The sequence below is a fragment of the Rousettus aegyptiacus genome, unplaced genomic scaffold (assembly GCF_014176215.1).
Source record: "Rousettus aegyptiacus isolate mRouAeg1 unplaced genomic scaffold, mRouAeg1.p scaffold_m13_p_9, whole genome shotgun sequence".
NCBI lineage: Eukaryota > Metazoa > Chordata > Mammalia > Chiroptera > Pteropodidae > Rousettus > Rousettus aegyptiacus.
Genome location: NW_023416312.1, coordinates 101,216,182 through 101,228,377, shown reverse-complemented (window position 1 = coordinate 101,228,377; position 12,196 = coordinate 101,216,182). Strand labels below are relative to the sequence as shown.

General features: G+C 54.3%; 2 protein-coding genes and 2 pseudogenes across 2 annotated transcripts; all 4 read left to right on the top strand.

The window, feature by feature from the left end:
• The first annotated feature begins 179 nt into the window (after window positions 1-179).
• On the top strand, window positions 180-1,890 carry LOC118607842 (collagen alpha-1(III) chain-like). The gene is made up of 3 exons (XM_036227219.1): window positions 180-841; window positions 1,270-1,398; window positions 1,591-1,890. Exons 1-3 carry the CDS (start codon window positions 297-299, stop codon window positions 1,667-1,669), a joined length of 753 nt encoding a protein of 250 aa, XP_036083112.1. The 5' UTR covers window positions 180-296; the 3' UTR covers window positions 1,670-1,890.
• Window positions 1,891-2,136: 246 nt separating this feature from the next.
• LOC107504315 (EKC/KEOPS complex subunit LAGE3-like) lies at window positions 2,137-4,018 on the top strand. The gene is made up of 4 exons (XM_036226574.1): window positions 2,137-2,140; window positions 2,739-3,162; window positions 3,610-3,738; window positions 3,928-4,018. The coding sequence occupies exons 1-4, from the start codon at window positions 2,137-2,139 to the stop codon at window positions 3,932-3,934; spliced, it is 564 nt and encodes a 187-aa protein (XP_036082467.1). The 3' UTR covers window positions 3,935-4,018.
• Window positions 4,019-6,373: 2,355 nt separating this feature from the next.
• Window positions 6,374-8,044, top strand: LOC107504317 (annotated as a pseudogene).
• Window positions 8,045-10,215: 2,171 nt separating this feature from the next.
• On the top strand, window positions 10,216-11,484 carry LOC118607762 (annotated as a pseudogene).
• The last annotated feature ends 712 nt before the right edge of the window (window positions 11,485-12,196 follow it).

Sequence of the window (12,196 nt, the reverse complement as noted above, 5' to 3'; positions counted from 1 at the left end):
AACTGTCACATTTCCGGGGTCGCAGCACAAGCCGCAGGGGGTCCATTTGCGCAGGCGCACTGGGGTCACAGAGTGCTCTGTGGGGCGGAGCTTCCTGGGGGCGGCCTCATTTGCTAAGCGTTCGATGGGCCTCTCTGGGCTGGTTTGGCGGAAACCGGTGGCACTCTATTGCTCTCAGTAGGGGTCACGTGCTCGGGTTCCCTGGAGATTCCAAGCTGCATTGTGCGTGAAAGGATAGAACGTCCAGAGAGGTCTCAGTCTCTCTGCCGTGGGGCAGAGAGGAAGGTCGCTTTCAAATGGCCTCCGAGGAGAACAAGGAAGTAGCAGCCGAAGAAAGGTCAGGGGTTGTGGATGGTGCGTTCGATGACTTCGGCGGACCAGGAGATCAGGGTGGCCATGTAAGCCCTGACTTCCTGATTGGGCCTTGTGGCCTCGATGGCCCGGGTAGCCCTGGTGGCCATAGCAACCAGGGCGCTCCTGGCTCACTTAATGACCAGGGACTCGCCGAAGCCCATGATGATCAGGGAGGCCTAAATGCCCCAGGCTACCAGGGTGGTGCAGTTGCCCATGACCATCAGGGAGGCCTCGGTGCCCCAAACGACCAGGGTGGCCCTGATCCCCAAGAGAACCAGGGTGGCGCCGGCGTCCTTGACCATCAGGAAGGCCATGTTGCCCTATACGACCACGGTGGCGACCGAGGCGTATTCCGACATGAGGTCCTAGAAAGAGTGGAATTTGCAGCTGTGGGTGCTCCCAATGTCGCTCGGGCAGAGCGGGTTTCAGGGCCCGGGGGAGACGCAGCGTCTGAGGCGGAAGGACGAGGGGACCGCCCCATCATACTGTATCCTTTCCAATGTGTACCTGAAGCCTGGGGTAAAATGGATGGGTCAAGGACATTCCAAAATGCCATATGAGGCTTTTAGTGATTGGGCACAGGACAGCCAGGAGCAAGTTGGAAGGGTGGGAATAAATGGGAACAGAGAGTGGAAACTGGGGTGGTTTGGTGGGAGGGGAAGTCGACAATCTAGGAGGCTGATATTAGCATGTAGGGTCCACGGGGTAGGGAAGGTGGGAAAGAATGAGTTGAGAAACGAGGGAAGCATGCGAAAGTGGCCTGGGCAGGCAGGATTGGGTGGGTGTGAAGCAAGGTGGGGGTGGACACCTCGAGGGGAATGCTGGGGTGCAGGCCTGTCTCTGAGGTGTGAGCAAGCCTGAGGCACTGACCAGTTCAGCCAATGATGGACGATGCCTTAACCACCAATCACTCAGCACCATCACTGTGCCGTTCGAGTCTCACTTGGAGGCAGAGATGGTCCGCCTGGCCATGGACATAGACATCCCACCCCACCACCAGGCCATTCAAAAGGAGTTCAGAGTACATGGCAGCATCCTGGCTGTGTAAGTTCTGGAATGGGCCAACAAGGGGGTGGCAGCCAGTATCGGGGCCAAAGAGCCTGTCTTAGCCAGAGAGGGGGCTCTGTAATGGATAGCAGGAAACACTCAAGCGTCAGGTCTCAGGAGGGGCTGTGGTGTGCTGGGGGTAGAGAGGGAGTCATCCTCTCTAACTTGACTTTTACCTCTCACTTTCAGCAGGTGGATCGCTGAAGAACCCGGTCCTCTCCAAGATTCTGTCAACTCCTTCTTCCAACTGCTTTCCCTCTTGCTGTAAAAAAATGTAGCACAAGAGTACCCCCATTCCCCTGCGGTCCACAAGAAGGGCTCAGACCTAATCCTGTAAATCCCTACTGGGCAGTGCCAGGGAACCAATTTCTGGACAAGGCCTCTCTCTCCCTGGGGCCCCATTGTTTGCCCATATTGTCCTTTGCTTTCAAAGTCTTCTTCTCTGTCTCTCTATTGCTTCAGGAATGGGGTGATTAAAGGCTTGTTAAATGATGCAAAAAAAAAAACTGAGCTAGTATTCTGGGTCTGCTTTTCAGCCTCTGCGCGTGCATATTTTGTTGCCTTTGTCCTTGGCTTGGAGGGGAGCGGAGGGGATGGGGATTCAGAGAGTGGTACAAAGTCACTGAAGTCACCTAAGAAATGCAAGAAAATGAAAATCAGTTGCGTCTGCTATTCACCATTTAGCACAGTTAACATTTTGGAATATCTTTGTTTTCAATTGTACCTATACGTTAAATGGGTAACGGTAAAAGAAATGTGTAGGGTTATTACTCAGGTATCTTTCGCAAATAGAACATTAATTTCTCCTGAAACTTTTTCAATGAACATGTGAAGGGGACCGTAATGGCACTAGCACAGGCTCTTATGGTAATCCACACATGTGGCGCTCAGCGGGCTTGGCGGGAAACCGTCACAGACCTAAGGCCTTAGCCCTAGCAGGAGGGGCGGGGCATACCATTGGCGCAAGCGCACTGGGGAGGGGCGGAGCTTCGTGACTGCTTCCTGATTGGCTAAGCATTCCGTGGGCTCTCTAGGACACCTTGGCGGGAACCATTCGACTCCATTTGCTCTCCAAAAGCCGTGGTTGGCGCATGCGCCCCGGAGATACCTAGCGGAAGTGCGCGTGAACCCTCAGTTCCATCAGGCGTGGGGACGGGAGGACCGTCGCAGTCAAGATGGCCTCCGATGCAAACAGGGAAGTGGCAGCAGCCATATAGGCCACAGAATAACGGGTAGGGGGTGTGGCTGGTGTGGGGGTGTCCTCGAAAGCCCGGAAGACCAGGGTGACCCAGGTGGGCCCAGTTGCCATATTGAGCCTGGCAGCCTTCGTAGATAAGATTGCCCTGGTGGTCCCAGCAAACGCTACGCCAGTGATAGTCCTGATGGTCAGCTAGGCACCGGCGCCTGTAGCAATGAGGGAGGCCCTGGTGTCGCAGACAAACAGGGTGACACTGATGCCCATGCAGAACAAGACAGCGCTGATGCCCATGACCATCCCAGAGGACATGGTGTCCCAGACGACCATGGTGGCCCTGGGTCCCATGACGAACAGGGTGGCGCAGGAGCCCGGGATCATCCGGGAGGCTTTGATGCCCGATACGAGCAGGCTGGCCACCGTGGCCTGGGCAGCCCTGGCGTCAAGGAAAGGGTGGTATTAGCAGCCGTAGGGCCTGCCAATGTGGCGCGGGCACTTCGGGCATCCGGGCCAGGTGGAGACGCAGCTACAAAGGCTGTAGGACCAGGAGACCGACCCATCGTCTTGTATCCTTTCCAAAGAGGCCCTGAGGCCTGGTGCCCAAGGGATGGGTCAGAACCATCCTACAGGGTCGCATGTGGCTTCGGATGACAGGGCACAGGACAGCCCAGGCCAGGTTTGTGGCAGTGGGGTGGGGGTGGGGGGGTGGGAATGGGAACAAGGAAGCAAACCTGGGTTACCTTATTGGCAGGGGAAGTGGGAGCGGAGGCTGGAGGAGGGGCGGGCAGGCTACACGGAGTGGGGGAGGCAGGACATGATGAACTGAGGGAGGAGGGAGGCAGGCCAACTTGGCCTGAACTGGCAGAACTGGGTGCCTGTGAGGCAAGGTAGTGGTGGGGTGGACACTCCGAGGGGAAGTCTGGGGTGAAGGCCAACCTCTGAGGTGTGCGCAAGCGTGAGGCACTGCTCAGTTTAGCCACTGACGGATGGCGCCTTAACCGCAACACTTTCAGCACCATCACTGTGCATTTTGGGTCTCACCTGGAGGCAGAGATGGCCCACCTGGCTATGGACATAGATGACCCGTGCCATCACCCGGCCATTCAAAAGGAGTTCAGAATGCATGGCAGCCTCCTGGCTGTGTAAGTTCTGGAATGAGCCAACACATGTTTGTGGCCAGTACTCTGGATCTAAGAGCCAGTCTTAGCTTGAGAGGGGGCTCTGTAATGGTAGCAGGAAACACTCAAGTGTCAAGTATCAGGAGGGAGTGTGCTGAGCTGCAGTGAGGTGGGGTCATCCCCTCTAACGTAACTTTTACCCCTCACTTTCAGCAGGTAGACTGCGAAGACCTCCCCCCCACCAGATTCCGTAAACAACTTCTTCCAAAGGCTTTTTCTGGTAATTCAAAATATTCAGCACAAGCAGACTCATCTTTCCCCTGAGGCTTGGAATGGGGGCTGGGCCCTAATCCTGCGAACCCCTGCTGGGCTCTACACAGGGAATTGATTTCGGGATCAGCACCTCTCTCTCCCTGGGGAGTCACTGCCCATATTGTCATTTGCTTCTCCAGTCCCACTTGTTTGTTTCCCTGTTGCTTCAGGAATGGGGTGATTAAATACTTGTTAAGTGCAGCAAACAAAACCGAGCTAGTATTCTGGGTCTGCTTTTCAGCCTCAGCGCCTGCATATTTCCTTGCCTTTGTCTGGGCTGGGAGGGGAAGGGAGGGGAGTTGCTGGGGATTCAGAGAGTGGTACAAAGTAATTGAAGAAACTAGGAAAAGCAAGAAAATGAAAATCAGCTGCTCTGACATTCGGCATTAAGCACAGTCAACATTTTGGAATATCTTTGCTGTTTTACACTTGTACTAATGGGTTAAATGTTTAAAAATAAGAGAAATGTATAAGGTTATTACTCAGGTATTTTTTGCAAGCTTAGCATTAATTTCTGAAATTCCTTGGTGGAACTTATGGACATGACTTCTTTCTAAAGGTGCTTCAAGAATGTCAGCAAATAATGGAATCCTTGAAAGTTTAAATCATTTCACTTTCCTTTTATTTTTCAGATAATTTTTCTATGTAAAATTTGTATTGAAGAATTTCTGTGAGTGCTTCTTCCCGAAAGATAGATTCCTAGGGTAGAGATGTTGATCAGTGGGTTTACCTGCTATTTCTTTTTTAAGAGTCTTGATCACAAGTGTTTTTCAGAAAAGGTTCCTCTCACCACATTTCTGTTTTTTCCAAAATCTTTCTGGCCATTGAGGTGTTTTCAGAACATGAAAGAGCTTAGTTGCAAGTGAGACGATATAAAACCCAGCAACAGTAGAGTAGGAATTTGGGGCTGACGGGACTTGCCTCAGGTCACAGACAAAGAGGGCTGGGAGAGCTTGTAATTTTTTTGTGACGGGGAGTTACATCCTGTAACGTGCATATCTTGGACTGCAAAGAAACCGGGAGGGAGGGCATGCACTTGGATCCTGATGCAAGGGTGGGCATCTGCTGCCTTGGTTGGTGCCCCTCACGAGGGCAGGTAGCAGGGCCTGGATGTGGAAGGTAGGGAGGTATCTGCAGCCATGGGGTAGGTACCAAGCAGACTGCAGTGAGGTTATTTTCCCACGCCTCAGACCCAGGCCAGGCCTGGATGCTGGCCTAGGCACCTCCCTATGGCATCAAGGGATCCTGGTACAGACTGGAGGTACCGCAGGGAATGCAGTCTTCGAGCCCTGTCATGGTTCCCGTTCTGGTCCCTGCAGTGTACTTTTCCTGTTGCCCTGACCCCCTTGCACACACAGAAGTGGACCAGCACTCAGCAGTTCAGGAGCCAGTAGGTCACTGCCCAGGCGAGAAGCCATGGCACCTCTAGCCCCACGCCCTACCCACCCGCAAAACCTGGATGACTATTCCTGGGTATGGGAGAGCCCATGAGGGCTATGCCAGCAGAGGCAAAGCAACTTGGATCTATCCACGGTGTGATTCTCTACATGTGGGAGGCCGCTAGCCCAGCTGTTCCATCCTGAGCCCCTGCGATGACCTGAGCACAACCCTGCCTCCTGAGACATCGCAGTGTGTGCACCTGGAGCCCCGGAGCCCCTGGGCAGAGGCGCCGGGACTGCTGGCATGCCCCCTCCTGGGGCTGGCGGGCACCTCGGAGTGACAATGCCTAGAGTAAGAAATGGCATTGGAGGAGAGAAGCCATTCATCTGCACTCCCCCAGGACTGGGCTGGAGCGTCCCTGGGGTCAGGCAAGGGCCAGGTGTTTCTCTTGCTGGGAACATCACCAGGGATGGTCTCCGCTCAACTAAGCAGGCTCGCAGACTCGGGCCCTGTGTGGGGTCTAGAGACAAGGACATGAAAGGCTTGGCCCTGTTGCCCCGGACTCTTTCCCAGAGAGCGATGACAGGGGACCTGAGGTCGGCAAGATTTCAGATGTGAGGGGGACCTTCTTAGCACTGGCACAGGTTCTTAGGTTCCCCAGCAAGCATAGGGCCAGGAAAGCTTGGGAGGAAACTCACGTTCCCAGTGCCTAAGCCCAAGCGGGGGTGGGGGGGGGGGGGGATGTGAGGGGGTTGGGAGCCATATTATTGGCTCAGATACCCATGGGGGCGGAGCTTTGTGGGGGCGTCCTCATTGGCTAAGCCGTTCGCGGGCTCTCCGGGACTTCTTGGAGCCACCTGGACGACTCCATTTGCACGCAAAACTCTGTGCTTGACGCAGGCGCCCCAGAGATCCCTTGCGGCGGTGTGCGTGAACACGCAGAACGTCCACACGGGGTCTCTGTTCCTTCAGGCGAGGGGCTGAAAGAACAGTCGCAGTCAAGATGGCCTCTGAGGCGAGCAGGGAAGTCGAAGCAGCCATCCAGGCCGCAGAAGAAGGGGTAGGGGGTGTGGCTGGTGCGGGGGATGTCCTCGAAGGCCCAGAAAACCAGGGTGGCCCCGGTGTGCCTGACAGCCAGATTGAGCCTGGCAGCCCTCAGGGCCAGGATAGCCCTGGTGGTCCCAGCAGTCAGGGCGCCCCCGGCAGTCCTGATGGCCAGGGCGGCGCTCGCGCCCATGGTAATAAGGGAGACCCCAGTGCCCACGTAGACCAGGACGGCGCCGGTGCCCGTGACCAACCTGGAGGCCATGGTGTCCCAGATAACCGTGGTGGCCGTGGCTCCCATGATGACCAGGGTGGCGCTGGAGTCCAGGACCATCCTAGAGGTCCTGATGCTGGATACGAGCAGGCTGGCCACCGTGGCCTGGGCGGCCCTGGTGTCGAGGAAAGGGTGAGATTAGCAGTCATAGGGGCTGCCAATGTGACCCGGGCACCTCGAGCATCCGGGCCGGGTGGAGACGCAGCTCCAGAGGCTGTAGGACCAGGAGACCGACCCATCGTCTTGTATCCTTTCCAAAGAGGCCCTGAGGCCTGGTGCCCAAGGGATGGGTCAGAGCCATCCTACAGGGTTGCATGTTGCTTTGGGAGACAGGACACAGGACAGCCCAGGCCAGGTGTATACTTAGGTGGGGTGGGGGTACAAAAATGAAAGCAGAGGGGCAAACCTGGGGTAGCTTGCTGTCAGGGGCAGTGGGAGAGTAGAGGAGGCTAGAGGATGGGCACGCAGGCTCCATGGAGTGGGGAGGTGTGACAGGGTGAGCTGAGGGAGGAGGGCGGCAGGCTAAGGTGGCATGAGCTGGCAGGAATGAGTCCATGTGAGGGAAGGTGGGGGAGGACACCCCGAGGGGAAGGCTGGGGTGAAGGCCAACTCCAGAGGTGTGAGTAAGCATGAGTCACTGGCCAGTTCAGCCACTAATGTATGGCACCTTAACCGTGACTCCCTCAGCACCATCACTGTGCCATTTGGGTCTCACTTGGAGGCAGAGATGGCCCGACTGGCCATGGACATAGAGGACCCCGCGCCGCCACCCCGGCCATTCAAAAGGAGTTCAGAGTACATGGCAGCATCCTGGCTGTGTAAGTTCTGGAATGAGCTAACATAGGTTGGTGTCCAGTGCTCGGGACCTAAGAGCCAGTCTTAACTTGAGAGGGAGCTGTGTAATGGATAGCAGGAAACACTCAAGTGTCAGGTCTCAGGAGGGGCTGAGGTGTGCTCCAGTTACATGGAGTCATCCCTTCTAACTTGACTTTTACCCTCACTTTTAGCAGGTGGACTGCTGAAGACCCCGGCCCCCTACCAGATTCCATCAACTCCTTCTTCCAAAGGCTTTTCCTGGTGATTCGAAACATTCAGCACAGCAGACCCCGCTTTCCCCTGAGGCCTGGAAGGGGTGCTGGGCCCTAATCCTGCGACCCCCCCAGCTGGGCACTGCACAGGGAATTGATTTCTGGATCAGCCCCACTGTCTCCCTGGGGTGTCAATGTTTGCCCATATTGTCATTTGCTTCTCCACCCCCTTTTTTGTTTCTCTGTTGCTTCAGGAATGGGGTGATTAAATGCTTGTTAAGTGCAGCAAACAAAACCGAGCTAGTATTCTGGGTCTGCTTTTCCGCCTCTGCGCCTGCATATTTCCTTGCCTTTGTCTGGGCTGGGAGGGGAGGGGAGGTGCTGGGGATTCAGAGAGTGGTTCAGAGTAAATGAAGAAAACTAGGAAAAGCAAGAAAATGAAAATCAGTTGCTCTGACATTGGGCATTAAGCGCAGTCAACATTTTGGATTACCTTTGTTTTAAACTTGTACTTATGCATTAAATGTGTAAAGGTAAGAGAAATGTATAGAGTTATTACTCAGGTATTTTTCGCAAGCTGAGCATTAATTTCTCCTGAAACTCTTTCATTGAACATGTAAACGTGACCTCTTTCTAAAAATGCTTCAAGAATATGTCAACAAATAATATAATTTTTGAATATTTATATTATTTCCCTTTCTTAAATTTTTGTGGCTAATGTTTTAATGCAGTCCTTGAATTGAAGACTTTCCTTTAGTGCTTCTTCTGATAAGATAGATTCCTAGGGTAGAGATGTTGACCTGCGTGTTTACTTGCTATTTTTTTAAGACTCTTGATCACAATTGCTCTTCAGAAAAGGGGCCTCTCACCACACTTCTGGTTTCCCAAAATCCTTGTCGCCATTGGGGTGTTTTCAAAACACGAAAGAGCTTAGTTTGCGAGAGAGATGACATAAACCCAGGGACAGTAGAATAGTAATTTGGGGCTGACTGGACTTCCTTCAGGTCAGGGTTCAAAGGGCTGAGACACTTGGCGTAGTCTTTGGGATAGGGGCAGTTAGCTCCCTCTGACCCAGCTTTTCTCCTGCAACCTGGACGTCCTGGACTGGAGAGGAACTGGGAGTCAAAGCGGGGATGTGGACTCTGGTACAAAGGAGGGGCAGGTGCTGCCTTGGTCTCTGCTCCTCACTAGGGGAGGTTGCTGGGCCTGGATGTGGAGGGTGGAGGGGCCTCTGCAGCCCTGAGTGGGAGATCAAGTGACCTGGACTGATGTTCCTATCCCGCCTCTCAGGAACAGGCCCAATCGCAGACCTTGGCCCAGGCACCTCCCCATGGCATCAAGGGATCCTGGCACATACGGGAGGCGCCCCAGGGAATGTAGTCCCTGAGCCCTGCCATCGTCCCTAACTCTGCCCACCTGTAGCTGTACCTTACCTGTAGCCCTGACCCACTTGCAGACACAGAAGCGGACCAGCACTAAGCAGTCCATTAGCCAATAGGGTCACAGTCCTGGCGAGAACCCCTGGCACCTCTAGCTTATGCACCACCCACTCCCGAGAGCCGGACGACAGTCCCTGGGCAAGGGGGAGCCCCTGAGGGCTGTGCTAGCAGAGGGAAAAGCAACTGAGACCTGTCCGAGCGGTGGTGCTCCCTCTGCGGGGCCCTTCGTGCCTGGCTGTTATATTGTGAGTACTTCGGCTGACCCGGGCCCAAGCCTGCCTCCTGGAGGCATCGCAGTGTGTGCGCCTGGTGCTCGGGTTGCCCCTGGGCCGAGGCAGCGGGACTGCCAGCCACACCTCTCTCGGGGCTGGCAGGCATCACAGCGGACAGTGCCTAGAGTGAGTAATAACATTGGAGGAGCAAGTCCATCCATCTGGATTTTCCTAGGGAATGCGCTGGAGGGTTCTCGGGGTCAGGCAAGGCCCAGGTGTTACTCCTACTAGGAACCACCCCAGGGATAGTTTCTGCTCAGCTACGCAGGCTCGCACGCTTGGGACCTGTATGGCACCCAAATACAGTGACATGAAGGACCTGACCCGTTTGTCCCGGACTCTTTCCTAGAGAACGTTGAAAGGGCACCTGAGGTTGGCAAACTTGTCATATGTGAAGGGGACCTTCCTGCTATTGGCATAGGCTCTTAGATTTACTGGCAAGTGTAGGGCTGAGTAGCCTTGGTGGCAAATTGTAATATGCCCAGGACCTTAGCTCATCAAAAGGGGGTGGGCATCATTGCATTGGCACAGGAGCACTGGGAGGGCGGAGCTTCGTAGGGGCGTTCTCATTGGCTAAGTCGTCCGTGGGCTCTCTGGGAGGGCTTGGAGCGAGCCGGTCGACTCCATTTGCTCTCGATCGCCGTGCTTGGTGCATGCACCCCGGAGATCCTAGTGGTGGTGTGCGTGAACCGGTTGAACGTCCAGACGCCCATTTCATCAGTTGCGGGGCAGAGTAAGCCGTTGCAGTCAAGATGGCTTCTGAAGCGAACAGGGAAGTCGAGGCAGCTATCCAGGCCGCAGAAGACGGGGTAGGGTGTGTGGGCTGGTGTGGGGCATGTCCTCGAAGGCCCAGAAGACCAGGGTGGCCTCGATTGTGAAATTGAGCCTGGCAGCCCTCAGGGCCAGGTTTTCCCTTGTGGCCCCAGCCGCCCACGGCGCCTTTGGCAGTTTTGTTGGCCAGGGTGGCGCCGGTGCCCCTGGCCATGTGGGAGACCCCTGTAGTCCCAGAAGAAAGGATGGGATTTGCAGCCATAGGGGCTGCCAACGTGGCGTGGGAAGCGCGTGCTTCTGGACCGGGTGGAGACGCAGCTCCGGAGGCTGTAGGACCAGGAGAGCGACCCATCGTCTTGTATCCTTTCCAATGATGCCCAGGGGCCTGGTGACCAAGGCATGGGTGAAGGCCATCTCACAGGGCTGCATTTGGATTTGGGGTCAGGGCACAGTACAGCTCCGGGCAGGTGTGGGGTGGGTGGACAAAAATGGAGCAGGGAGGACAACCTTGTGTAGCCTGGTGGCAGGGGCAGTAGGAGAGTAGAGGAGACTGGAGGATGGGCAGGCAGGCCCCACGGAGTGGTGGAGGTGGGACAGGATGAGCTGAGGGAGGAAGGAGGCAGGCCAAGGTGGCCTGAGCTGGGAGGATTGGGTGCATTGTGAGGCAAGGTCGGGGTGGACTTTCAGAGGGGAAGCCTGGGGTGCAGGCCTGTCTCTGAGGTGTGAGCAAGCCTGAGGCACTGGCTATTTCAACCGCTGATGGATGGTGCCTTAACCGTGACTCCTTCAGCACCATCACTGTGCCATTTGAGTCTCACTTGGAGGCAGAGATGGCCCGCCTGGCCATGGACATAGAGGCCCCGAGCCAGCACCAGGACGTTCAAAATGAGTTCCGAGTGTATGGCAGCATCCTGGCTGTGTAAGTTCTGGAATGGGCCAACAAGGGGGGTGGCAGCCAGTATCGGGGCCAAAAAGCCTGTCTTAGCCGGAGAGGGGGCTCTGTAATGGATAGCAGGAAACACTCAAGTGTCAGGTCTCAGGAGGGGCTGTGGTGTGCTGGGGGTAGAGAGGGAGTCATCCTCTCTACTTGACTTTTACCTCTCACTTTCAGCAGGTGGATCGCTGAAGATCCCCAGTTCTCTCCAAGAGTCTGTCAACACCTTCTTCCAACTGCTTTCCCTCCTGCTGTAAAAAATGTAGCACAAGAGTACCCCCATTCCCCTGCGGTCCACAAGAAGGGCTCAGACCTAATCCTGTAATCCCTACTGGGCAGTGCCAGGGAACCAATTTCTGGACAAGGCCTCTCTCTCCCTGGGGCCCCATTGTTTGCCATATTGTCCTTTGCTTTCAAAGTCTTCTTCTCTGTCTCTCTATTGCCTTCAGGAATGGGGTGATTAAAGACTTGTTAAATGATGCAAAAAAAAAAAACTGAGCTAGTGTTCTGGGTCTGCTTTTCAGCCTCTGCGGTGCATATTTTGTTGCCTTTGTCCTTGGCGCGGAGGGGAGCAGAGGGGATGGGGGATTCAGAGTGGTACAAAGTCACTGAAGTCACCTAAGAAATGCAAGAAAATGAAAATCAGTTGCGTTGCTATTCACCATTTAGCACAGTTAACATTTTGGAATATCTTTGTTTTCAATTGTACTTATACGTTAAATGGGTAACGGTAAAAGAAATGTGTAGGGTTATTACTCAGGTATCTTTCACAAGCTGAGCATTAATTTCTCTTGAAAGTCTTTGGTGGGACAGATAGATGGGAGCTTCTTTCTAAAAGTGCTTCAAGAATATGTCAGATAATAATATAATCTTGAAAGTAAATTATGTCCCTTAAATTTTTGCAGCTAATTTTTCAAAGGAATTTTTTGTATCAAAGACTTTCCATGAGTACTTCTTACTGATAGATTCCTAGGGTAGAGATGTTTACCTGCATTTTTACTTGTTATTCCTTTTTTAATAGTCTTGAT